The sequence below is a fragment of the Trypanosoma grayi genome, assembly GCF_000691245.1.
Source record: "Trypanosoma grayi strain ANR4 Tgr_167_V1, whole genome shotgun sequence".
NCBI lineage: Eukaryota > Euglenozoa > Kinetoplastea > Trypanosomatida > Trypanosomatidae > Trypanosoma > Trypanosoma grayi.
In genome coordinates this window covers 1-26,057 of record NW_008825786.1, presented here as the reverse complement: position 1 = coordinate 26,057, position 26,057 = coordinate 1, and the positions used below count along the sequence as shown (strand labels likewise).

The 26,057-nt window shown below is 54.0% G+C and overlaps 13 protein-coding genes across 13 annotated transcripts; all 13 read right to left on the bottom strand.

Annotated features, from left to right (window-relative positions):
- Positions 1–628, bottom strand: DQ04_01671120 (hypothetical protein; the record flags this gene model as incomplete). The annotated part of the gene is made up of 1 exon (XM_009311011.1): positions 1–628. A coding segment is annotated over one exon (628 nt), but the record flags the coding sequence as incomplete, so codon positions are not given.
- Positions 629–891: 263 nt separating this feature from the next.
- On the bottom strand, positions 892–1,764 carry DQ04_01671110 (hypothetical protein; the record flags this gene model as incomplete). Its single annotated transcript, XM_009311010.1, has 1 exon — positions 892–1,764. The coding sequence occupies one exon, from the start codon at positions 1,762–1,764 to the stop codon at positions 892–894; it is 873 nt and encodes a 290-aa protein (XP_009309285.1).
- Positions 1,765–2,121: 357 nt separating this feature from the next.
- On the bottom strand, positions 2,122–4,632 carry DQ04_01671100 (putative casein kinase II, alpha chain; the record flags this gene model as incomplete). The annotated part of the gene is made up of 1 exon (XM_009311009.1): positions 2,122–4,632. The coding sequence occupies one exon, from the start codon at positions 4,630–4,632 to the stop codon at positions 2,122–2,124; it is 2,511 nt and encodes an 836-aa protein (XP_009309284.1).
- A 490-nt stretch (positions 4,633–5,122) lies between these two features.
- DQ04_01671090 (hypothetical protein) lies at positions 5,123–6,850 on the bottom strand (the record flags this gene model as incomplete). The annotated part of the gene is made up of 1 exon (XM_009311008.1): positions 5,123–6,850. One exon carries the CDS (start codon positions 6,848–6,850, stop codon positions 5,123–5,125), a length of 1,728 nt encoding a protein of 575 aa, XP_009309283.1.
- Positions 6,851–7,123: 273 nt separating this feature from the next.
- On the bottom strand, positions 7,124–7,579 carry DQ04_01671080 (hypothetical protein; the record flags this gene model as incomplete). Its single annotated transcript, XM_009311007.1, has 1 exon — positions 7,124–7,579. The coding sequence occupies one exon, from the start codon at positions 7,577–7,579 to the stop codon at positions 7,124–7,126; it is 456 nt and encodes a 151-aa protein (XP_009309282.1).
- Positions 7,580–7,924: 345 nt separating this feature from the next.
- On the bottom strand, positions 7,925–8,335 carry DQ04_01671070 (transcription elongation factor B, polypeptide 1; the record flags this gene model as incomplete). The annotated part of the gene is made up of 1 exon (XM_009311006.1): positions 7,925–8,335. One exon carries the CDS (start codon positions 8,333–8,335, stop codon positions 7,925–7,927), a length of 411 nt encoding a protein of 136 aa, XP_009309281.1.
- Positions 8,336–8,658: 323 nt separating this feature from the next.
- Positions 8,659–9,630, bottom strand: DQ04_01671060 (phosphoadenosine phosphosulfate reductase-like protein; the record flags this gene model as incomplete). The annotated part of the gene is made up of 1 exon (XM_009311005.1): positions 8,659–9,630. One exon carries the CDS (start codon positions 9,628–9,630, stop codon positions 8,659–8,661), a length of 972 nt encoding a protein of 323 aa, XP_009309280.1.
- A 450-nt stretch (positions 9,631–10,080) lies between these two features.
- On the bottom strand, positions 10,081–12,096 carry DQ04_01671050 (surface protease GP63; the record flags this gene model as incomplete). Its single annotated transcript, XM_009311004.1, has 1 exon — positions 10,081–12,096. The coding sequence occupies one exon, from the start codon at positions 12,094–12,096 to the stop codon at positions 10,081–10,083; it is 2,016 nt and encodes a 671-aa protein (XP_009309279.1).
- Positions 12,097–12,381: 285 nt separating this feature from the next.
- DQ04_01671040 (hypothetical protein) lies at positions 12,382–13,680 on the bottom strand (the record flags this gene model as incomplete). Its single annotated transcript, XM_009311003.1, has 1 exon — positions 12,382–13,680. The coding sequence occupies one exon, from the start codon at positions 13,678–13,680 to the stop codon at positions 12,382–12,384; it is 1,299 nt and encodes a 432-aa protein (XP_009309278.1).
- Positions 13,681–13,951: 271 nt separating this feature from the next.
- Positions 13,952–17,023, bottom strand: DQ04_01671030 (hypothetical protein; the record flags this gene model as incomplete). Its single annotated transcript, XM_009311002.1, has 1 exon — positions 13,952–17,023. One exon carries the CDS (start codon positions 17,021–17,023, stop codon positions 13,952–13,954), a length of 3,072 nt encoding a protein of 1,023 aa, XP_009309277.1.
- A 463-nt stretch (positions 17,024–17,486) lies between these two features.
- Positions 17,487–18,374, bottom strand: DQ04_01671020 (hypothetical protein; the record flags this gene model as incomplete). Its single annotated transcript, XM_009311001.1, has 1 exon — positions 17,487–18,374. The coding sequence occupies one exon, from the start codon at positions 18,372–18,374 to the stop codon at positions 17,487–17,489; it is 888 nt and encodes a 295-aa protein (XP_009309276.1).
- A 638-nt stretch (positions 18,375–19,012) lies between these two features.
- On the bottom strand, positions 19,013–20,824 carry DQ04_01671010 (putative glycerol-3-phosphate dehydrogenase; the record flags this gene model as incomplete). The annotated part of the gene is made up of 1 exon (XM_009311000.1): positions 19,013–20,824. The coding sequence occupies one exon, from the start codon at positions 20,822–20,824 to the stop codon at positions 19,013–19,015; it is 1,812 nt and encodes a 603-aa protein (XP_009309275.1).
- Positions 20,825–21,257: 433 nt separating this feature from the next.
- Positions 21,258–24,917, bottom strand: DQ04_01671000 (myosin heavy chain MYA2-related; the record flags this gene model as incomplete). The annotated part of the gene is made up of 1 exon (XM_009310999.1): positions 21,258–24,917. One exon carries the CDS (start codon positions 24,915–24,917, stop codon positions 21,258–21,260), a length of 3,660 nt encoding a protein of 1,219 aa, XP_009309274.1.
- Between the last annotated feature and the right edge of the window lie 1,140 nt (positions 24,918–26,057).

Genomic DNA, 26,057 nt, shown 5'->3' with positions numbered 1-26,057 from the left:
GCACCACGCGCTCGCAGCCGCCGTCGGCGCTGAGCAGATGTGCGGCGCTCTCCGCCACGCGTATGGCGGGCACGTAGAGCCCCTCGAAGCGGCACGTCAGCGACGAGCGCAGCCACGCCGTCCAGCTGTAGCCTCCCGCCGACGCCAGCGCGGTCATTGCGGGGCCTAGGTCCTCCGCGTAAAACGCTTCCAGGTGTTTGTGTTGAAAGAGCATTCGTGAGACCAGCGGCCCTGAAGGCACACACATACACAACCTCTTGTACTGGGGGAATTCCTGCATGAGCTGCGGCACCTCACACGGCAAAGCAAGGACCACTAGCCGATCATCAGCAACAAGTGTGTTCCACGCCGCCCACCGTGGTGTCTCCTGCGACACTGACGCAAATGATTCATGCAGCTTTCGCAACAGCGGGAAGGGAACGAGGTTCTCCGTTGCACCGCCAACCACAACGGCGCCTGTGATGGCATCCAACACAAAACTCATGACGCCGCTAGACGTGACAGGTGCCTGTTGGTGTCCCTGTTCTTCTTGTTGTTGCCGCAGCGCATGGTAGAGCGCACACGACGAACAGTCCAGCAGCCGCAGCGGCAAGCCGGTGTACACAGCCGGTAGGAGGCGGGTCGTCATCGCCACCCCCACTGCCCGTCCTTTTCCGCTTCAGTGCAAGTTAAGGTTAGGAGTTGAGACATGAGGACAAGAATCGATGGAGAGCGAAAAAGAAGGCAATAGCCGCACTGCACACATGATACTCAACGGTCCCCTCCCACCAACAAAAAAAGAATCGGTTGGGCACACCTCTTCACCAGGTCCCACACAGAATAAACAAAAAAACTAGACACAGAGAATGCAAATAGGCGCAAACCCGCATGAATGCGCTCCACCTGGATCTTTTAATCACCGTGCTCTTTCACCTCAAAGACGACCCGGAACGGCTTCTCCTTGATGCAAGACAACAAAAGCTTCCCCCACGCGAGCAACGTCAAGTAGACGGGCACACTACTGAGTAGTTGCTCTTTAAGTTGCACCTCCCCCACCGCCGCGACGGCGTAAATGAAAACGGGAGACCCCAGAAGGAGCCGCCATTGCCACCCGGAATCCCACACGACATCTAGCACGGGACCCACGCACCATACGGCGAGCAGCGGGCCCAACGTACGAAACACACTAAGCGTGTAATAAAGCACGAATGGTACATCACACTCATCCTTTCCACTTGAGCGAGAGATACCACAGGCTGTCCACAACAATATGAGCTGTCCAATCACCGCAATCAGAGACAGCAGTGAGATTCCCACACCACAAAGTGCTACAAAGTGGCGCGCGGAGGTGCCGATAGTCCACGAGAGCGTCAAGCCAAATAACGCACATATAGTCGATGTACTCCATAGTTGCCATACTTCCATCAAAAAGACCATGAGTCCCTTCGGAAACCTCGGGGAGAACTCCCACAACTCCTCCTCATTCACCGGGAAGTCAAGAGGACGCCGCGCAGGCCCCCAAAGAGCGTTGTGGAGAATGATTAAGGAAGACATGAAGCCAAGCAGAATAGGCACACGTAACCAGTGTTTCCTTCGGCTGGGTGTTGCAACCGGTGATGCTGCTCTTGCTTTTCTCAGGGCGACCGCCCGTCGTTGTTGCAACTCTTCCTCATCCTCTACTGGGGTGAGGCCGCGCACCCATGAAGCCTGGGCATCCTTGCGAATTGCCTTCGTGTACGTTGTAGTGTCCTGCACCACTCGAACGTCACCCTCTTCTGACGCCATGTTTACAGCCAACTAAACACCAACTCACACCCAATTTTTTCTTTATTCTACTCTCCCTGTAATCACGAAGCACTCAGGATACATTGTCAATGGAAGGGAACATGACACAAGATAGATGGAGGGGAAACAATGGGTTGTTTGTGGCAAACGAGCAAAAAAGCATCTCAGTGCAAGTACCTGTAGTGAGGTACACGTGTACGCACACACACACACACACACAAGCTCGAAAAGGTCATAGATCATCGATAATGAGGGTTGTGACTCCACACAGAGAACTGAAATGTAACTTTTCAAGGTGGCAATATATATATATATATATATGAATACAAATACACAACTAGAACAATCTGAACATGCCTAAAGATCTGTCTCAGAGTCTGAGCTTATCGTCCCGTGCCCGTAACCCTCGTTTTCATCCTCCTCCTGCCGCTGCTGGTCATGCGCCTCCTCCCTATCGGCTCCACGCTGCATCGCAGGTGCGTTGGAATCAAAGAGATCAACCATGTTCGCGTCCTTCTCAATATCATCTAGTTGTTTAGCAAGCTGCAGCAGCCGTGCGTTATCGACGCCAACGGTCTTCTCTACACTCTGGGAGAAGTAGAACTCAATCTGGTCAACCACATCCACAAGGTTGCCCGGGTGCAGGGCGCGTTCACCGAAATGCAGCTCCTTCTCGCGGAAGAGGAATATGGGGAAGCGGACGCCGTCTCCGCCACGCGCCTGCACGAGCGTCCTGAGCTGCTCAAGGAGCGCCAATGCATTGGGCATGACGTTCTTCATCATGTCATGAATGAACCACCGCCGGCCCTTGTTGCTCTGCGGCGTCAGCAGGAGCTCCTTCTTTAGGTACATTGCATGCCTACGGACCTTGTGCACAAGCGCGTCCATCGTCTGCACCCCAATCTCGTCGAACGGCAGCGAGAAGTACAAAAGGTCAGCCACCTTGAGGTCGTTGACCTGCCACGTCTTGAGCCTCTGGTTCTCGACAATAACGTGCCAAGGATTCTTTAACCGAGACGTGCGCACAATGTAACCATCATCCGTCTCTACAAATTCATCGGCCTTCTGCCTCTTTGAGCTGTAGTGCTGCGTGTACTTCATCACCAGAGCCATAGAGGAGTTAAACTTGTCGTATGCAATTGCCATGGCCTCCTTCTCGTCTTCCGACATTGCACTGCGCTCTCGTCCGCGCGTGCTGAGGTTCACAAGGCCATTAGGGTTCATCATGTACTCGCGATGTTTGCTGCGCGCCGGCGCTGAAGAAGATGGGAATCGCGGCACCGCACGGTTTGCCACACACGGCTGCGAGGCGCGCAACCCACCACTAATTCCATCAGCAGCAGGAACCACACCAGTGCCCTCAACAACCTCCTGGCTGTCCACGGGGAAGGTGAGGTTGATGGCGAACACCAACAAGACGAATGTGAGGCGCACCTTCTTCACCTGCTGCTCCTCGTCGTGCACGTCCACCTCTGGAAGAAGAGGGGCACTGTAGTCCGGCGCCACAGGTTCCTGCATCTCGCCCACGCGCTGCGCCTGCTTTTGAAAAAGCCGATGAACGTAGCCACGTTGCGGTGTATTATCGGGGTCCCACTCGACTTCACGGAGTGCGTTGAGGTGGCATCCCGTAATGTCCTGCAGCTCAATATTGGTGTAGTAGTCGAGTGCAGCTGCGTCCAGAAGCGAAAACGCGGCGTTCTTAACCACCGCCGCCCAGTGCTGGTAGTCATGCAACTCCCTTTCCAGGTGCTCGCGGTACGCCGGTGTCTGGCTCAGTATAATGCAAAGACACAGCGCCAGCTCTACGCTCTTAATCTGAAAGGTGGCGTAATCCTCCCCAGCGGTGGAGCGACCGCGGCCCGCATCAACGATCCCCTTCAGCAGGACGGCCAGCAGCTCGTGCTCGTGCAGGATGCGGCGCGGCAGCTCGTACTGGGCGGGAGTGTACTGCACCAACAGCCGTAGGCTCCGCGCAAGCGCGGCACCAGCGTTGCCTCCCCCGCGCAGCCGTTGCAGCAACGTCTTGGCGACGTTCATGGGGATCGACAACGCAAAGAACGAGTGCATATTCATTGCGGCTGCCACGCTGCAACACGTCTCGAAGAGGCGTGCCGCCGACTCCACCACCTCCACGCTCGGGTCCTCCTCGAAGATGTGCTGCAGCGCCTCAAAGAGGTTGCGGGAGTCCTGCAGCACGTTCACCATCTTACTCGGGCAGAGATGCAGTGCCTGGTCGATAATCTCCGAAGCGAGCACCCGCACATCGGCGGAGCCGTCGTCGAGCCCCCGCACGAGCACCGCGGCGGTGCCGGGAACTGTGAACTCCTCGGCGTGCGTATTGACCGTTTCGCGCAGCACGCTCGCACAGACACTGCGCACAGCGGGGCTGGTGTCTCCGACCAACGCGCGACACAGAGCGCCAATGCCACCCGACGCCACAAGGCCGGTGGTGCCCTCGTGGATGCGAAAGGCAAACACGAAAAGCGTCTCCGCCGCGCTCAACCGGAGCGGCTCGTGAGGCGACTCTGCGAGTGCATGCAGCAGCTGCGGCAGCAGCCCCTCCTCCAGCGCAACGCGGAAACAGTACGAGCACATCCGCGCGCCAAGGTCGCTGCTTGTGATGAGAAGCCGCTGGAGGGACTTGGCGGCCTTCATGCGGAGCGGCAGGAAGGGCTGCGGGACCTGCGCGTCGAGCTCGTGCACGTGCTGGAAGGGGCGGGTGAGGATGCCCGCGAGGAAGCTGATGAATCCACACTCGAGCGAGCGGCGCACGGCATACGTGCACGCCTCTTGTTCCGTTTCCGCCTCACTGATGAGGGCGTCATATACCTCCAGCACATCAACAGCCTGCTGCTGCGTCAGCGGCATCCCACTCGGTCTGACCCCCTTAGAGAAAAACTGCACCGCCCCCGTCAATGCATCACGCAAGGTACAGAATGTATTCTCAACGTCTTGCATCGTTTATCGCCTTGTGTTTTTTTTTTGTGTTGTCGCTAGATGATGGTAGCTCCTGCCACACACGCACACACAGACTTCTGTTTGGGTTCTTGTTCCTGTGGTCGTCTCTTCGGCGGTAGATACTCCCTACAAGTGAGGCCAAGACAAGAGAGGAAGGGCATGCACACATTGGGTTCGCAAACTTCTTTTGAACGCATCCTGTTCGTTTTTCACACTTCTGACTTTTTTGTTCTCTCTCTCTCTCTCTCTCTCTTTCGCTCTCTCTTTGCAGCAGACAGGCTAACTGCACCTTACAGAATATTTCACTTCTCTTTTACCCGTACTTGATTACTCACTCGCCCCTCTCTCTCTCTCTCTCTCACACACGCACCCGCAGATACACAGCCGCGTCCCACTGGAGCTACGTGTGCCGACGCCTATTCCTGTTGGTGTACGGTTGCTGACGCTCTTCCCGCGCCCGCTTCCGCGCCGCAGAGACAGCAGCAGCATCGTGTCGGAAGCTGCAGCGATCGCCCTTTTCACACGCCGCAAATTTGGAAAAACTGCGACACGCCGGCACATCCTTGTACTCACAGTGCCAGTAGGGGCAATCCTCCTCGCTGAGGCGGCAGCATCCGGCGAGAAACATGCGGCACGGCACCCGCGCACACCGCTCCACCTCATCTGGAGTAAGGTCAGCTTTCGTGCGGCGCGGCTTGCGCTCTGGTTTCGGCGGCCGCGGCGCCATACGAAAACTCTCGCGGATGCTTTCTTTGTCTGCCTCCGTGACGAGTGGGTAGGCGTCAAGGTCGGCGGCGTGGATGATCTCGAAGACTGGGAACTCATTGATGAAGAAGAGGGTGCGGAGCGCCTCGTTCAGTGTGGCGGAGGGCGACATGAGGAAGTACTTCTGCTGCAGCCCCAGTCTCTCAGCCTGTGCTAGAATGATGACAGGGCCTGCTGCCAAAAACGACGAGACAGCTTTCTCATTGTCTTTCTCCACTGGCGAGAGTGGGGCGATGACCAACTTGGACGGCCTCCACATCTCTTGTTGATGCTGATTGGAGTCAACAAAGAGTGCCGCAGGTGCGGCATCGTCCTCAGCGGTGACCTCCATCTCGCACTCATCTGGCCGTGACTCTTCATCGAGGTGCTGCTGCTGCTGCTGCTGTTGTTCTAGTGGTTGCGATGGATGGAGCTGGTCTTCTTCTGCCACCACCATCGCCTCTTCATCCTCTTTCTCCGCCTCGTACCCCTTTCCTGCTGGTGTTACTGCCGACTCGTCCTTCTCGCTAGTTCCAATCCACTTTGAGGCGCGATTGTACTGCCGGTTTATGTGAAAGCACGGCAACGAGGGCTTAGTGGCCCAGCAGTACGCCACAATGTCACCAAGACGGTGCCGCTCGCTGCCCCAGTCTGTTGCGACACAGAAGTCAGGGTCGTGAAAATTGAACTGGCAGCGCCACGTGATAGTCTCCGTCTTTCTGTCGTAGCGAGACGTGTTGGCGTCCCGCTTCGTCATCCCTTCCGATGTGATTTGGCACACGACGCCGCGTTTCTTCGCCGCCTCGCGCAGAGCGTACAGCGGCGGGGGTAGCGCGCGGAACGTGTAGCGCCACATCTTGGGAAACGTGCGCTCGCAGTTGCTGACCACGCGCCGGACGTCCTCCAGAAAGTAGAAGTCGCGCTGCAGATGCCTATCAGTGAATTCGCTCAGCGGCACCTTCTTGGCCATGTCACGTTCTCCTGTGCACTTGGACTCAGTCTTGTGCATCCGCACGCAGGTGATGCTGCAGGTTCTCGCTCCACAACCCGGGCACGTGTACAACGCAGCGTCCCCGCAGATGCAACAGATCCTTGGAATGCTTGCTCCACTCGCTTGCGCCACTGGCGATCCCTCCTTCAAAGCGTCTTGTTCCCGTAGTTTCTGTTGCTGCTGATTGGCTAGGTCGTTGGCAAGAGCACTGCTGAAGTCCGACGCCATGTAAGGCGGTGCCTCATCTTCATCAAACTCACCACCGTTTGATTCCTTATCAACATGCTCGTCCTCACCGGGAATCCACGTGAGCTCCGCGTCCTCGGCGGAGGAGAGGCTTCTCACCTCCCCACTGCATGATGCGTCCGAAGATGCGTCCTCGTATTCGTTCATTCGCTTTAAGAAAACAATGACAGACAACACACACACACACACACACAACATATATATAAATAGATATACATAAGACAATCAACCAAGAAAGACAGGGTGGGGAAGAGGAGATGAGGTGAGTTGAGTTGAGTTAAGACGCACATCGCTTCACTATTGTCAGAATCCACTTTCTTAGTACAAACACATGTCGTTGTTAAATTCATCTTTGTTTTTTGTGCCATTCCCATTTCACGTACGTTATATATATATAGATAGATAGGTTCCTACTCCATTTTACATATCCAACAGCACGCTCAACGCCGCCAGCTTGTGTCTGGTCTCCGCTGTGTGCTGCGGCTCCAGCGGCCGTCTCTCCGGGTCGCCGTCGTACCTGTACTTGAAGTGCATCGCCTGCAGCGCCAACTCCAGCAGGTCGCTGCGTATCTCGTCCAGCTGAAGCAACTCGTACGACTCGCACCCAATGCGTATCACCTCACTCGGGGTAGGGGACGGCGTGGTGACAGTGGTGATCGTTGTGGCCGTCGTGGTGGTGGCAGTGGCGGTGTCGCCGTCGCAGCTTTTCCTACGCATCATGCGCCGCAGCACGCCGCTCACCATCGCGCAGTTGCGGTCCACCAGGAAGCGGTGACCGTCGGCGGAGCGCACACACAACATGTGGGACTTGTCGAATGCCACCAACGGCGAAACCGACTGCTCCGGCAGCACCGTCGTCCGAGACTTTCTCGACATCTCCCGCCAGAGAGACGCAGAGGCAGAGCCGGGGATTGAGTTCCTGCTATGCAGGCGCGGCTCTCGGCCGGAGAGCAGTCACTACACTACCGGGTACGCAACACAAAGAACACAAGTCAACATTTTTTGTGAGGACAAAATCACACAAGCACAAAGAGACAATCGTCCAAGAACAAATAGAAAACAAATACGCCACATGGCACAGAACGTATGCCACCCCGCTTCGAGTACATTCACAATCCACTCTCCGCATCTGTACATTTCATTCACCCTCACCCACACCCATAGAATCATCCAAAACACAGCCGCACTGCAGAGGCGTCCCAGCCACTTCCTTATCGACAATCAGCACAGAAGCGTCGACGCAAGTTTCATCACCTCAAGCGCCGCGTCGACTGGTACATGAAACGGCGGCCGTCCCTCCGTATCGCCCTCGTAGCGGTGCTTGTAATACAGGTACTGAATAATCACCTCCAGCCACGCCGCCGGGAATGTGGGAAAGTGAATGGTGGGCGCACTCGCGTCGCTGTCACCCCAGTCAATGTACAACGTTGGAAGCGCAGGGTCGATGCGGTCCGCGAAGCACTTGCGGAGGAGTGGCGACACGCAGGCGCAGTCACGATGCAGGAGGAACTTATGGCCCTCCGCCGACACCATGCTGATGTAGTCGCCGGGGACCAAGTTGAAGGTGTCGATATACGGCGGCGGTGGCGGCGTGCGCCGCATGGGATTGAACGGCATCCCACTGCGTATCATCCTTCGGTCTACACTCTACAGAGAAACACACACACACACAGCTGCCGTCGCGAGCAGTCCTTTGATTTTTATTTTATTTGGCTACCGCTCTCTCCCCTCACCACGTAAGCCAACAGAACAAACAAACAATGCGAAATAAACAAGACATACGCGAAAAGGCGTCAACAAGTGCATGGCACTGAGAGTTTAAATTGAAAAAAACGGCTATATTCACCCTTCCTCCATCTTTTTCTTCCACACAATACGGCTGTAGCCGAGCCAGGTTTCTGCAAGTCACCCAAAGAGAACTATCCGTTTTTTTTTTGCCGGGTCAGTTTAAATGATCATGCCCGTACCAGGCGACCACTCCTCTCAGCCGAACTGTCGCTCAGTTCCCAGGCTGGACGGAAAGTGCCATCGCTGCGGCGCAAAAGAGGGTTTGGTGTGGTGTTGTCAAGCCCGCCAAGGGAGGTGTAACCCAAAGTGTATAACCTGCAAAAGGGAAGACCGTAGGCGAGAGTGTAACCCCAGATGTCCTCGTATTCCCAATGGAATACTGGGCATGCACGCAACATGTCAGGCCACCCTGCCGTTGTGCGCTCCACACTTGCCTTTTGATGTGCGCTATCGCTGATGCGTGTTCCCATGAAGACGAGACGAATACCCTTCGTATCCACCAGGTGTGCAAGGCCCTCTTTCATTGATAACGACGGATTGGTCTTGACTATAGACATATTATAAGCCTCCATGTACGCCTGTCTGAAGGAAACTACTTCGTGGAATTCATTCTTTCCGCCTGATCCAAGAGTAAACACACAAAATCGTTCCACCACATCGGCGCCCAGCGCACATTGAAGGAGATCCATCATGACCACCGAGTCCTTGCCTCCGTTAAAGGCAACTCCAATCTCCTCTGGATTAAACTGGGCTGCCACATTCCGAATCATATCGATAGCTGACTTCACAAGCGATTGGCGTGGCCGCTCCATATCCGGGAAGTTTATCTGCTCCCTAAGCACAACCTGTGTGCGTTCGCTTTTCATGCTGCGCAACTGCGCCCCTGTTATTGGAGTCCCGTCCAGCACAAGCTTTCGAAGTGCTGTGCCTGTTTGACCCAATGAACCCACATATCGCATTTTCTTACAATTGTAAATGTGCGCCTCTTCTAGCGTAGGGATATTGGCCAGCGCACTGATATCGGTGACATGATCACAGCCCTCCAACGTGATGCTTACTACTGCGTTATTTGCGCAAGCCCGAGCGACATCATCGTCCGTCACGTCATGCCCCTCAAGCTTCAACGACTGGGCCTCCATAGCGTACCTGTGGAATACTGATACTCTGAAGGAGATTTAAAGACACATACGGACAAAACACAGAGAGATAGATAGATAGATAGACAAAGAATGACAAGAGGTCTTGGTGTTTCCTCCACACACTACACGTGGAAGATGCGACATTGAGGGGCCCCGACACTCCAGAGAGCGATGAGAATGAGAGAAGACTAACAAAAGTGGAATAAAAAATAAATTAACAAACAGACGTCCTCACAAAGTGAAAAAAAATACTTCACTTCCTTTCTACCCCATCGCTTCTATTTTTTATTACTCAGCGTAGCGGCATCCGCACCCCCGTAATATAGCAAGGAAGAACAAATATGAATGGGGGAAAAATCTAACCATACGTAACTCTTCAGATTCTCAGCTATGTACTTTCTCGCTGGCCGTGAATAGTCACATGCGGATTCACACAGCACCACCGCGGGCTCAGAAAATAAATACGAATATAAGCGCTGCGAACGTAACAATAATGGAAATCAGTGGCTTTACGGCGGCAGCAGTAGACGCCACTGAACATATCCCATGGGCACCTATCCACCCATCCAGGCACAATTCAGCAACCTTTCTTCGATCTTTACATTGCTCCGTCAGGTTGTTTCGATCGAGCCACTTTCGCATCGCTGTCTCGCAGTCTGTACCAAAGCAGTCAACGATTCTTTTCGCCATGATGCGGCACCCAGGAAATACCCATGTTAAATTATCAGCACACATAACGCGCTCTTCGCATGTCGCTGCATATTGTGGCGCGAATTCGATAGGACTTTGGAGCACCAGTGGTGATGTAGACGCAGTTGCCAAAATAGCTCCAGGAGATAAATACGTCGGATTGAGTGCTGAGTCGTTATGGCAGAGAAGTGTTGCCACAGGGCATTTTATCTTACCATGGACGCCGATTAAACGGGACGTGTCGGCCTCACCTTCACTTCCATCCTCGGGACACGGCACCGTTTGTCCCTGTATACGAAGCAGCATTTGACCAGCTTCTGTGCACGCCATCGGAAAACAGCGTCCACCTGTATTTATGATAGGGAACGCAGCAGCGATCATGTTTGAGTCGAAACAGCGGCTGTATTCTCCAGCCTCACTTCCGAATATATTGGACCCAACAGGGATTCTTTCCGTTACACAGTTTATGTCTGTGAACCCCATAATGGCAGGACAATAGTCCATCAAATCTGAGCTTCCGCCACGTCTCTTATCCGTGAAGTACTGATAATTTGAAGGGAGTTCTTGGTCGTGAACCACGACATCGCAAGCCCCCAGACCCAGTCTATCATGTGTACAAGCACTCCCAAATAGGCCACTCTCACTGAAGCAGAATTCGTCCACGGACTCATCTTGGTCATTGCATTTGTTGTACAGAAACCGACACTTCCTGTTGCGTCCCCACCGGAAGTCGTCTTCCGCCACAGTGTAGTTGATAGAGTAGTACCCGAGGTCCTCAAGGTAGGCTAGTGTAAAGGAAGAGTAAAAGAGTTTTGCTGTGGTGATCATACCGACAAGCACTTCTTCAAACAAAATACGCTTCTTCCAATGCGACCCAGCTGTACCACCGCCACCATTATCCTCTACCTCCACACCATCAAGCGTCGGGCACCCAAAGTGACGTCTCGCAACCTCAACAACCTTTGGTGTGGTGATGATAGTTACTGTCTTCTCCAGTTCCGGCCGGAACACTTTCATGGAGCCGGGCATTATCGTGTTATTCGGCAAAGCGTGCGGCTTGGCATTGGCGGCAATGTCAGTGAAGCCAAGGGCATGTGTTATCTCGTGCATCGCCACATGTATATCGAGGTCGGTGTAGTAGTCCCCAACGACGGATGGCACGAAATTAACATGGCCAACCACAGGTCTGCCTGTGAAGGAGTCTTTAGCACACCAGCGGGCCCATGCAATTACGTCTCCTTGCGACCTCCCCGGGTTGGCTGTGATCAACACGGCGTAATCTTTATTTTCTATTGTCATTGCGGGGCTCACCAGATTCGAACATGCCCCCGCATTTACCTCAAGGTGATCTACGGGATCCACAAGGATCGCCTGCTGAAGGAACCCAAATGCAGAGTCCATTATGAAATTTAGCACCTTAAGTTTCCGCGGTGTTACTATATCTTTGGAGGTGCACGCCACGTTCGTGCCCTCGTAGTTGGGAACCTCCTGCCCTACTTCTTTGCAGGAGCCGTCCAAGAGGAAATGAGCGTGAAATCGAATGTTTCGGCGGCCAGAAGCAAGGGCTGCAGTGGTGATGCTGCGCGGCAAAGCCTTGCGGTAACTCACGTTGACGGTCGGAAGTTGACTGTATGGAATGGCAACTTGTTGGTGTTTGCAGATATGTCTGCGTACTAAGCCGGTTGATACATCTACACTGGCGTGCGTCACTGCCACAAAGACAAGAAGCACACCAGCAGCAAGCCTCCATGCGTCCCCTGAAGACCAGCGATTCATGTCGGGGATATATCCCAGCGCCGTTATATCAATTTTTCCACTTTCGGCTCACACTTGGGCAGGTGCTCTGGAAAGAGAGAGAGAGAGAGAGAGAGTGAGAGAGAGGCGGCATGGTTGCTGCGTCTTATATACATCAGCGCATTACACTCCAAGAGAAATCTTCACGATAAGACCCAGTGGTACAGCAAAAACAAACAAAGAAGGTGCGCTTTGATGTGGCAAAATATTCGTCCACTTCGAACAGCGAACGAAAAAAAAAAGAGTATTCTCTCATCGACAAAACAGCTACGATTTCCCTGAAGAAGCACGTGCTGTTTTGCTTAGCCGCAGTGGCAGCAGTGTCGTGCCAGGGCGGCAGTTGTAGCGATACCGCCACCGTCGTATCGGAAAACTCAGCACGCCTGTAGCAAATGCTTGGACAAGATGATACAGCAGCGAGGGAAGCAGTATCACAGCCGCTTGTCGATTCTCGTGGAAGAGGTGCAGTATGATCGGGACGACAAGCACTTCAGACTTCGTAACCAAGGCAAAGAATACCGCAATACGCTCCTCGGGTGTGGCAGTGATCATCGAGGCCAACGGCCAACCAACGAGACATAGCACAGCGTATATCGCAAGCTCCAGAGACGCCACAAGCCCAACCCCTCGCCATGTTAACAAACCTGGGGCAAGCGGCTGGGTGAAGAAAGAGCTAAACATAAAATAGTTCAATAAGAGCATCACAAAACAATTCATCTGAACTGCACGTTGTCGCCAGTGCACGAGACTGCCATCACACAGTTCAGAACGCACTACTTCAGCCTTGTTGAAGCGAGTATCGTTACGATCCTCCCCTGTGATGCGACGATGTGACACCCACGCAAAGCCCTTCTGCGCCAAGATCCCAATCAAAAAGGGACCAATGACAGTTACTGGGAAAAGCAACATATCAACGGTACTCGGAAGTTTGGCATAATGCGAGAGCGAGATACATGCCAACATGAGTAACGGCGAAGCAATAACCCCACTAAAATTTCCGATGGCACTGAGGGACTGTGCGAGAGCCTCGTTTCCCTGCGATGAACGGGATGCTGCCACAGAAAGAATAGCAGACGGGGGGAGGCAAAACGCGCACATCAATCCAACGAATAAATAGTGGGTCTCGCTGTTGCCATGAAGTATCGTGTAAACTACTATACCCAAAATAGGGGAGATGATAAAGTTCATGATGCCCACGGCGATGGCGGGGCCAATGAAGCGCAATGTGACGCTCTTATCAAGGTCAGGAAACGATGCGCCGCTGAGTGTAAATGATGCAAATACGAGAATGCGACTCCAGGCACTGGTGGCGATGTCCATAGAGGTGGGACGGTAATACGCCATGCCTATGCTGAGCACAAAGAGCCACAGTAGCCACTGGCTGCGCACCCAATCCACTACTGACAACGAACCCATCACAATGCGTACAACTTTCTCTTTCGACTCGACAGCACTTCCGGCGTCCTCCGGGACGCACGGGGATGAGGGGTCTCTGACTGACTGCAGCTCTGGTGAGCGCCGCCACATCTGCGCGTTGTGCGCGGCCACCCCCACACTACCGTTCATCGTCTTCTCGCTCCACTCTGCTTCAATGCACAGTTTTCTGAGGAACACCAAACAGGGGCACAGAAAAAAAAAAAAGGAGAAAAACAAACAAAAAGCGAAGGATATTTCGCCACACAGATGCACACAGACACAAAGAAAAGAAAGAGAGAGAGATAGACGCACCCACAGCACGCCTATCAATACGCAAGACTTCCTCTCCTTTCTCTCTCACCCACCCTACGCCAAAACAAAAGGGTCAGTTCTGAGCATTTAAACTTTTGTATGCGTGGCTTCACACACCCTCGACGAGGGCGAAGGCTTTTGTGAGACACAAGGCTAAAAACAGGCTCACCGGGAACACACCCGACTCTGACCTCGAGCTTGCTAGTCCGTCGGTCTCTGTCACTTCCTCGCAACGCGCCTTGACGTAAGTGTACAAACTCTCTGCAACGATCCTTTCCCATGCCGCCTGCCCAAGAAGCATGAACTTCTCAATCGAGGCGCTGGCGAGATCCGCCGAGTTGATCGGGTCGCGCAGCCATTGACAGACACACAACAGGGAAAGGTAATACACATCGACGCCCCTGCACCGAAGAACATCCTCCACCTGCGGGTGGGAATCAAGAAGATGCTGCACGATTCCTACCGCCAGCTCGGTGCACCGCGAGTATGCTCCCCACTTCAGCGTGGGATACGCATTGAAGACTAAAGCAGCTCGAGATGCATCACCTGCGTGCAGTTGAAGCAGCAACAACAGAACGGAGCGGAGGTTACGTTCTTCACCCTTCTCCCCCGCATTTTCTTTTCTTTTTTCACCTTTTCCCGTTCTTTTTCCGAGTAAACGCTCTAGCGCGCCGAGCCCCTTGTCTTCCACTTCCAGAAGCAAAGAACGCTCGCACTTTTCGACACCGCTCACAATAGGTGGCTCACACGCCGCCTCAAATCGATTAGCAAGAACAGGAGCAAGGCGATCGCAGTCAACGCCAGTTGTTAAGTAGCGCAGAAGCTGCGTTATCGGGTCGAACCCCCGCCTTTCTGAGAGCAGCTGCTGTAGAGCACTCTGCAGCTGGTGTTCATACGTGGGAGAACTGCCTCCTACTCTTGTCAACTTGCTCAACGCATACACACATAAAAGTATCAGTAAAGACTCTTCCCCCAAAGGCTCTCGCGATGCCATATCGCTGGCGTTGAAATCGACCCATGAGGCCCGAAGTTGTTGAAGGATCATGCCAATTACATCCAACTGAGCAGGTATTGGGGTCTCCACTGGAGAACTTAGCGCGGCAATCCACAACCTGATGGAGAGCAACACAACTAGGCGGCGCTGCCTCTTCATTTCCCCTGGTGTAAGTGCTTGCGGCATACAGAAAAGTGTGCCGAACTCCTCGACAGGAATAGCAAGAAGGGTATTATCCGTGATGCTGTTGTCTTTTGTGAGAGACCGTAGCGCTTTTGTCGTCGCTCGAAACAGGCCACGACGAGCGTGGGCATTCGTACACCACCGCATCAACATACACCACATACCTATTCTCTGGCTTTCTTGCCGTGAAAGTTGATCTGAGGACTTCATGTCATCAGCACATATGTGGTTTATGAGTGCCACGTAGTCGAGAGAGCTTGCGCGTTGTTTGTCTTCCAAGACCTCTTCGAGCCCGCGCCACAGCGGGATGGATTGGCTGACTGCAACAAGGTGTCCCTCATCCCACGGCATCCCCGGCCGTTTCTCGTGTCGGCATACCGTCTTCACGACGTGCGCAACAACTTTAGGCAGGTCCGCCGCATACCAACGTAGCAGCTCCCGCCAGAACTTGCCAATCATCTCTTGACTAGCCGCGTTCGTTTTTGACCAATTCTCCGATTTTTTCAAAAGCCCCTTTTCAAGGGATTTTAAGTGCGTTGCCGGTAGTCTGTATTTCACATCAGATTCATGGGCAGAAGGGAGGGCGAAGCGCAGGAGAAGCCTCAGCAGTCGCAGCACAGACTCCTTGGCTTCGCTGTGACGGCTGAGGGTAATAGCGTCGCACACCTTTCTGAAGTGTGCGTAGCGTCTCTCAAGAGTTATGCCGCGGATGCAGCGGCCAATGCACGCCAAGGCATCCTCTACTGCTTCGGGAGAAATACGTTCCTTCACGACCGCCTCTACGATTCCATCAAAGAGCTGTGTGAAGGTGCGGCTGTCGTGGAGCTGCTGCACCCACAATGGAAGCATCGTTAGGATCAACCCAACGGCATGTGGTGCAGGCATCGCTCTCGCTATTTTGCTCACAACTTCTGGTTCTGTTGCCGGCAGCAGCACAATATCGCGGAGGACTGATGGACGAACCATGAGGCCTTTTAGCCAGCGTGCCTGGGGATCGACCGTGTTAAAGAAGTCTATGTGATTCACAACAACGCGCATTCCACACAGAAGCAGATGGAGGATTTCATCATCCATGAAAGGAACTATGTCCTCTGGGGTGTGCAGCAGGAGCCGGCTCAGTAGCTGCAGATAGTTTTCCTTCGCACCTGCCACATCCTCTTCAGCTCGCTCAATTCTCTCAGAGATGCACTCGATAAGAAGGACCTTGTGTCGGGGCGCGCAGCGCGCGTACAGCAGATCCACCACCGCAACAGCCTCTAGCGACGCCGTGTCCTGCGCAACACAGGAGGCCAGCGAAGCCTCCCAGAAGTCCCAATTGCCGTCAATGATAACAGCGTCAAGACCCGTATCGACGACTTCGTGTAGCGCGCGAAGGAACTCCTTCGCCCTCTCGCCCTCCACAATGCGACGCGCCTCTTCCCACTCCCGAAAACACGACGCTATAAACTCTGCGGCGTTACCGCACGACGGTTTCTCATTCAACTGCAGTGCTTCCCACACCATGTCTCCATCATCATCATCACCATTAGTATTATTTTGGTTGCTGTTGTTGTGGTTGTTCTTGTCGTCGTCGTCTGAGTCGAAACTCATGACATTCGGCTGGGGTTTCTGGTCGATCGCTTCCACTCTGCCAAGAAAAGGTTTGGCGACAACATCTTTCGCAGAGACGGTGTACGTTCTTTGGAGGATCTGTCGCCACTCCGCCTTCAAGGCCTCGGTGGCTTCCGCATCGCGCAGAATACTTTCACAGACGGGACGCTTCTCCCTTTTTACAGATGCAGCGTTGCTGACGGTGCCCGAATCCAGCAGGTGTGCATGCTCCCTCACAAAGACCTGCGCGGCTCGCCGCAGTTCCTGCACCGCAGGGGCCTCCTCCAACGCAGGAGCAGGGGATTGAAACATCGACTCTAAGACTGCACGTTGCTGTCGCTGTTGTTGCTTCTGCCCCCGCTCCCCGACCAAGCAACCAGCAATGGCAGCATCACACAGAGCCTTCAAGCTCATAGGTGTGCCTTCTCGTGGCTCAGCGTGGCCAGCAGATATGACTTGACCTGGCGTACACGGGGCGCTTCCCCTCGAAAAGAGGCATAGAAAAAACAGAGTCACCAGGAAACGATGCGTACACGACATACCAGAGAGAGAGAGAGAGAGATACAACAAAATGGCTCACGATATATTTTTTACCTCACTTGTACAGCATAATGCATAAACCGAGATTTTCCTCTCACACCAGCGCATCTTTCCCTCTCTACGCCCACACTAAGTTTGCCATACGCAACAAAGACGCACACAAAGAGAACTTATACACAACCATGCAGCTACCATACGTACCACCCGTACCAGGGCATGATGTCTGCTCTAATTCAAATGCACCCGTCAATCCTATTCCCTCCGTTCCCATCCATCCCAACTATATAAATACTAATAACACCTTTTCCTCACTAAGACTCGCGTAACGATACGAAAACTATTTCTTCTCGGAAACGAGTGCCTCACGCTCGGGGCCACGGTATAAGTACTTGAACTCTGGCCTCGCCTTTACGAGCGGCACGGTTTCATCCTTCGGTATCTCGTACGTGAATTGCGACTCAGCGAATATATCGCGCAGTGGCGTCGATGTGAGGAAGTACGGGTTCTTACGCATTGGATAGTCCGTGCATGTGTTGTATGCCGGCTCCCACGCTGGAAGCATGCATGCCGAAAATAGATTCCAGTTCTCACCAGGGCGAATGCCGTACACATGATAGTCAAAGCGGCGGCACCATTCCTTCTTGTACTTGGCGTACTTTTCCCACATTTGCTTTTTCTGTTCCAGACGTTCCTTGCCCTCCATGACGCCATACTTGCGGCACTCGTAATCATTCGGTAGGTAACCAGAAAGGCGGTACATGCTTCGGTAACAGAAGCACATGTCCATGGAGAAAAACGTTAGCATCGTGATGGCTGTGCGGGACATGGGCATCATGTGTGCGTAGCGTGTTGACGCCTTGGAGCGGATCCAGTAGCTGTATGCAAGTGCCGTGGCGGCCGAGGCGACGTGTTCGTACCAACGCACCGCTTTGAGCACGTCGAAAAAGCCTGGGACGGTGTCGATCACCGGGAACGGCGTGCCCATTATGTGGTGCGCTAAGCGGAAGTTGGTATAGTCGGAGTTCGTGAGCGACGCGTACACGTTGTCGCGGCGCTCCACGGAGAGCGTCGAGCGCCACAGCTGAAACGACTTCCACGCGAGTTGCTCCTGATCGGAGAGCTCGCGCTCCGTGGTAGGTGCATACTTGGTGTGCTCCGTCGCGATGAAGATGGGCTTTCCTTGGCTGCTGACGCCACCCGGGCCGAGCTCCGCCGCAGTCGCCATCTGTGATTCTCGTCGGCCTGACTGGACACCAGCAGACAGTGGTTATTCAGCAACCTGCCACTACTACTAGTACTACTATTGTTATTATACAACAACCACAACCAGCACGTACGGAGAAGAGAGACCGAATATGAATGAAAAATACCGAAGAAAGACACCAGAATAATTTCTTTTTTTCTTTTTTTTCTTTTTTTTTGTTTTCTCCCTATTGAAGATATTCATTCAAACAGTTTTTCTTTTTACAGTTGCAGGCTACGTGGGTGCGCAGAATGCAAAAGATTTTTTTTTTCGTTTTAGATCTTTAATGTTGAAACAAGAGTTGTATTCATCTGATAAAAACTGCCAACACAAACCCTCACTTGATTTCATCACCAAAAGCAATGCTGAAAGAGAAGGCTGAAAGATGAATATCACACACGCAAACCGAGGTATTACATCAAACAATCTTGAAATATTTTGAATGACCTCAATCGACTCACAGGCGTTTATTCTGGCGAGCCCACATACGTTTACCGCACATGTACGTACATCCATTACTACAACAATCGCACATATTTATTCCAGCCCACAAATCCAAACAATGGAAGAAGTAAAGGCCTTTATTCGGTATGAATATATTCACCGGTGTATATATGCCTTTAGTTACCCCTAAAGAACTCCAAAGAGCTGAAGGCGTTGGCCAGCTCCTCATTCTTCTTAGCGCGGCCCCAGTGTTTCATCTCCGCCATCACCCGCGCAACCTCAGGAATCATTACTTTTGCGTGCTCCACGTTGAGGAAAGACACCCGCGTGCGACGGGCAAGGAAGTCTTGCACACGCTCGCAGTGCTCCCGCTGTGATGCATACACCACCTCTGCCTCTACAATCGGCTCTTCTGGGTGCAGTCGCTTTAGTAAATTTGGGTTCTGGCGCACCATGTCGAGCAGGACATCGTAGCGATCGCCGTAGTTGCTGCGCCAGTGGCCGTGAACATCGTCAGGGATGCCGTTGGGCGCTGTGGCAGGTACTACGGCCAAGTTGTGGGCGCCAATGACTTGCAGATCCTCTGTCACGCACGGCTTGAAAGGCGCACGCTTCTGCAGCACTGTGTCGCGGAGACGGTCAACGGTGTCCTGAGCGATCTTGCGGTACGTTGTCCACTTCCCCCCTGTAACACTCAGCATAAGGTTCTCCTTGTCCACCGAGATCATGTGCTCACGCACGATGCTCTGCGTGTCATTACCCGATGTCTCGTCAGGGAGAGCGAGTGGGCGAATGCCACTCCACGTTGACAGCACATCTTCACGTGGCACTTTGCCAACATATTCCTCCAAATTTTTGAGGAGGAACTGCACATCCGCCTCTGAAGGTCGCACATCTTCAGTGACTTCGCACTTGTTGTCTGTTGTGCCAACCAGACAGCTACCCAACCACGAAATTCCAAACACAACACGTCCATCGTTGGAAGGTACCACCATGGCGCTGTCCTTGGGGCAGTACTTGGGCCCGACAACTATATGCGTGCCGGAGCTGGGGGCCATGCGCGTAGTGCTCTTTCCTGCGATGAGCTGCTGCACCTGTGTACTAAACGGGCCACCAGCATTTATGACGGCCTTGCTGTACACTGTAAAGTTCTCTTGTTTCACACGGTCACGGACGAGGGACTTCACCACCGGCTCTCCCATTTTGTTCTGAACAACTTCCATCTTCTCCACTTTGGCGTAGTTGGCCGTGGCCGCCCCGTAACTGGCTGCCGTGAGTGCCACCGAAAGACACAGACGTGCGTCATTCATCTGCCCATCGTAATACTGTACAGCACCGAGCAGTAATTCTCCGTTGTGATTCTCGTGCCGAAGAAGCGGGAAGCGTTTTAGGGTGTTGTACGGGGTAAGGAACCCGGCATACCGGAGGGTACCGCGCTCCCACATGGCAATCAGGTCGTACACCTTTACACCACACCAGTACATTATTATATCAAATGGATCATAACATGGGATTATGGTGGCAATGTCATGACAGAGGTGTGGTGCTTGATGAATCATAATGATGCGTTCCTTCAATGCCTCTGCCACCAGTTTCAGCTGCTGAACATCGCACTGAAACACCGCCTTTTCAAGATAGCGGATGCCGCCGTGGATGAGTTTAGTGCTTCGGCTACTCGTCCCACTCGCATAGTCATTCATCTCCACGAGTCCAACACTTAGACCACGTGTGACGGCATCAAGCGCAGCCCCTGCACCGACGGAGCCACCACCAACAATAAGCACATCCATTGGACTATCGGCGGTGTTGAATGCCTTCAGTCTCCCCAGGCACTCTTCGCGCGATGGATTCTCCATCACCTGAAGGGGCGGCACTTTCCTTGTATCAAAATGCCGCTGTGTCCAAGCGGGGTTGGTGTAGCTGAAGCCAATGAAACCGGCAGCGGTGACCGCTGATGCGGCCATGAGCCTCTTCGCAGCGCTCGCCATGGTGCTGTTTCAGTGCTAATAGCTGTGCTGCCAATCTTCAGTATAGTTGCACGGGACACTTTTTGTTTTGCTCATTTCATTCAACCATGGCACGGAGAGAAGAACATATTTACAGTGAGAGGAAAGAAGAATACACCTGGTCAAGAGTCAAAGCCATGCATATCATCACGCAGCGGCAAGGAATGCATCCCACCCATTCTTTCACAACAACAAACCGCAAGGGAAACTGGCCCCCTACTCGAACTGGTATTCCTTGAAACGATACACCAGCAGCAATAGGTATGTATGCACGTATAGAGGTTTGAGCTTGCATACCTATCTCGCTGCATTACTGACTTTCTTTTTTTTTTGATTCCCTTCACTATTAATTCCCTGTCACGTTTCTTCCTGCCTTCATATAATATATGACGAGCAGTTTCTCTGTCATGTTATGTCATGCCCACCGCTTCGAGCGCTTGTACCGCGGGCCTGAAGGCAGTTCCTCTTTCACCACCTCGCACGAACTCGCCTTGAGAACCGGCCTGTAGTCCTGCCATGCTGCAGCACCAAGGTACACTTCAGCCTGCGGCAGTGGTGCCGAGTGCCGTGGTGACAATCGGCGATACGGCGAGGCGAGCGGGGCAAACACTGAAAGCGGCTTACTTGCTTCATCACTCCACTTCGGTGATGCGGCACGCGCGCTGTGCGCCTCTTTATGTGCCAACTTGTCATGCTCCAGCGGTAAAAAAGGCAAAAAACGATAATGCACCCTCATCGAAGGGCCTTGCTCCACAATGGCACCAGTACTGCCGCCGTAGCTGGGTCGTTCCGAAACAGAATGAATGGAGTAGCGTCTTGGCGTGATTTCGTCGATCACTACAGCAGGCGCATTGGCATAGTGTTGTTGCTGCGTTGGCTGCGGCCCCACCTGCCGCGGTGATGGCGAAACGGGTGCAGCTGGTGAGGTTTGGCGGAGCGCGCGTGGGGCACTGCTGTACCCCAGGCTGGGGGCGCGAATGAGGCTCACTCGCGGCGGCTTCCACCTTTCCTGCCGCCCCATGCTCCCCGCCATGTACATCCCCTGCAGCTGCATCAACTTTTGCTCTCGCGCTTCTTCAAACTTCTCCCGTCTGCATGTTAGCTGGCGTGCAATCACTTCCGTGTCTCGGAGTTTCCGTTTAAAGGACTTGAGGTACGAGCGGTTCCGCTGCTCCAACGCCCGTCGCTCCCTCTCTTCTTCGCGCTGCATCGCCTCCATCGCCTCAATTCTCAGCCGCGACGCCAACGCCTCCTTAGCAAGATCCACCAGTCGCTGCGCAACGTAACGCGAGCGGTCGGCGCGCCACAACTTGTCGCGCTCGCCCCGCTCAATGTTGCGGATCTGGTGGCGTTGCTCCGACTCATCGTCACACAAATCCTCCACAAGCATTGTGACGAACAGAACACGCTCTTGTTGGAAGAGATGACGGAGATAATCAATGTACGCCGCGGCCTCCTTCAGCATTGCCCCCCTCGCGGCGAGGTCCGCGTCGATGAGATCCTGTCGCTCCTTCTGCATCTGCACCGCGTACGTCTTGAGCATCTCCATCCGCTGTCTCAGCGCCGTGTGCATCGCCCGCGTCGCCTCCAGCGCCTCCTGCTGCAACGGAGCCTTCGACTTCACGCATTCCTCGTATAGCGCTGCACTGCGCCGCAGAAACAGCTCTCCCTGCTCCTTGCGCCAGCGCGCCCGCGCCTGCCGCAGGTCCGCAAAGCGTCGCATGTACGCGCGGTACTCCTTCGTAAGCAGCGTGACAAGCCGCCTACGTTTCTGCTCGCAGTCTTCGCTGTTGGCGCGCCGCCGCTCAAGGTACCCGCGCCCGCAGCTTTGAAGTCTTCGACAGAACTTTGCAAGTGCCTCGTTGCGCCGCCGCTCCATGATGGGGAAGGCCTCGGCTTTCATGAACACCTTCGTCCTACCAAGCTGTGCCATGGCTTTGTTCTTCATACCGCATACCGTGAGGATGATCTGCGCCAGTTCGCGCCCGCCCTTCCCTACGGCCGAGTTTCCGGCGATGACTTTGTATCGCCTGTTGAACTTGTCAAAGAGGTTACGCACAGGGTATCCCGCCTTTCGTATCTTCACTGTGCCCAGCACGCCGCTTGATTCGAGCTGCCTCATTGTCTGCACCCCGTCGAACATCAAAGGGCACTTCGCCGGGTGTGGCTTGATGCAGCGGATCCAGTGCGGGTTGGTGTTGTTGATCACCTCCATGAGCGCCGCCAGCTGCCCCTTGAAGAAAGAACCGACGGTCGGCCGTTTGCTGCGCACCTCCGGCGGCAACGGGGCCTCCAGAAGCTCGCAGATGAGCGGGTCCTTCGAGTTGCGCATCAACACCTTCATGTTCTCCTTTAGTGTGTCGCGGTTTTTCTCCAGCCAGCCGTTCACGTCGTAGGTGACGCTTGCGGCGTAGTGGTGTATGATGAAAGTATCACGGCTCACCTTCTTCTTCTCGAAGAATTTGTTCTTACCCATATGTGCGTCATTCACTTTCGCGAGGAACTCCAACTCGCTGCCCTTGCCGAGCGTGCACTCCTCATCGAGCAAAGCAAGGATGCCGCCCTTCTCGACAATGAGCCGCAGACACGGTGAGTTGTCAGGGCACACCACCTCCGTCACGTCAATGTTCTCTGCACGGCACTCCTCCATGTCCTTCTCGAAGATGTGCTTGTTGTAGTGATTCTGCAGCGTCTCATTCGTCAGGTTGATGCAGAGCTGCTCGAAGCTGTTCTTCTTAAAGTCCTCGAAGCCAAAGATGTCCAGAAGTCCAATCCAGTTACCTGTCGCGGTCACATCACAGAGTTGGTTGCACTTATCCACAAGCCAGGTGAAAAGGCCATCATACAAGGCCTTTACAAGTGCGTCGCGGACGTCAACGGCAAGTGCTGGACGCAGCAATTTAACGGTTGACGTCTTCTGCACGACAAGTGTTGTGGTCACCAGCTCATTCCATAGCATCGCCTCGTCGATGCGCAACAGACGCACCGCGTTCTTCAAATACTTCTCCGTTGCTTTCTCCACCCGCGCCCCCTCCCCATCCGCTTCGAAGGCAACGTTGAGAAGACAGAGAATGCCGGCAACGCACGACCACACGGAATAAACCTCGTCATCCTTCATGCCGATCTGGCCCATGGCGCCAACAACTTCGTTGTAATCCTCAACCGAGTTGTACTCCGAGTTCTGTAGACAGTTCCCCGCGTTCAGGCTCCTGTAAACCGTCTCGCTCTCAAGTTGAAGCTTGTGGCCCATGGCACCTCGTACAATGAGGTAGAAACTGTGATACACCCGCTCGTTTTCCGCCGCAGTCACAATACGAGATTTCTCCAGGAGGTACTTTGTCGTCTCCGCACCCACAAGCCGTCCCTTCTCGTCAAACTTCACCTTCATAAACTTCCCAAAACGGGAGCTGTTGTCATTCCGAACGGTACGTGCATTTCCAAAGCACTCCAATATAGGTGAGCATGCATTCAACCTCGCGCCAACTTCCAGCCCCATCTTTTTCTCCTCCTCTGTGCCATGCTTGCATGATATCTGCGCGAGGTACTTCACCACAATCTTTGTCGCCTCCGTTTTGCCCGCACCGGACTCTCCAGAGACAAGAATACACTGGTTCGCACCGTCCGCAATCATCTCATTGTATGTATTATGCGCTTGGGCCCAAGAATGCGGCAAGTTCTTCTTAATCACCGGACCCTCACTCAGGTACTCAACCATTTTACAATCCTCGTACCATGGAATCTTAAAGTTGTAGGGATTAATGGCCACAACGATAGCGCCAATGTTCGTGTAAATGATGTCTCGGAAGTATCGCAGGTACAGGCAGCGCAGCAGCGGAGCGTCATGTAGCACCGTCAGCGTCAAAAGATCATCTGGCTGCTCATCCAGCAAATCCTCCCGACAGGGTGTGACAGCGTCGTCAGGTACAGAGTCAAAGTACTCACCGATGCACTTCCTCTCACTATCTTCGGTCTTCAATGCGTACCCCTTCGGCCCTTTTCCCGACACACGAGCAACAACCCATGATTCCATGGGGTGGTTAAAAAAACATAACGAACCCACCTCCACTGATAGCATTGTCTACTACAAAAAAAATGTAGTAGACTGAGAGCGAGAGAGAGAGAGAGAGTGGGGCTTAGCACCGAGACCAGACAATCCACACAGCGCGCAAAGACGGCGTCAAACCAACGCTAGCATAAGGGGTGTCTTCCGCCGCCGGCATTCACGGCGCACAGCAGCGCAGCACCACGCCGCCAAGCCCCGAGCTCCACGACATCGGGTGACGTGCGCGGGGAGCAAACACGACAGTCAGCAGCGTCATCACCTCTTCTGGCCTCACTGGGTGTCCTATGGAGCGGCATCGATATGTACAGCCGCCAAGGGACCTGTGATTGGTAAGGCGTCCGCGTGCATGCGTGTCACTCTTCCATGGGCAAGTCCGCTGTTGGGGCAATAGACGTGCCCCGCAACGGTGCTACCCGTGGTGGTCGCTGCGAGAGCCACACGTGCGCGCCGCGCCGCCGCTCAGGGCATTGGGTCTCGTCACACGTGCAGTCGGGTGTATAATTAAATCAGCGCATCATCGGCGGCGGCGTGCACGGGGAAGGGGGAGGGGCGTGTGTGTCTCTGGCGCACTATTCGCCCCCGCGACGAAGGGTCAAGCGGCGCGGGGTAAACTTTGCGCCATGAGGCAAGGAAAGAGGGGGAAGGGAGTGGAGGGCAGGCTGGNCGGCGGCGGCGTGCACGGGGAAGGGGGAGGGGCGTGTGTGTCTCTGGCGCACTATTCGCCCCCGCGACGAAGGGTCAAGCGGCGCGGGGTAAACTTTGCGCCATGAGGCAAGGAAAGAGGGGGAAGGGAGTGGAGGGCAGGCTGGTGCGTCAGTCCCGTGCCTATGGTAGGTAGCTTGCTGCACGGAGTTGTAAGTCACGTCACGGTCATACAAATGCCTCGATTTGTCGCATCATGTCTCCAGCCGTACGCCACGGTGCTGCTGATCTCGCGTGCCCGATTGAGACTGGCGCGGCACTGTAGTTGTACTACCGCCGCCTCACCCACGGGGCACGCTGCGGTTTCTCTGCACGCAATGGCAAGAGCACCGACGATGGAAGAAAGAGAAGGGAGAGAGAGAGAGAGAGAGAGAGAGAGAGAGAGCACCGAGACCAGACAATCCACACAGCGCGCAAAGACGGCGTCAAACCAACGCTAGCATAAGGGGT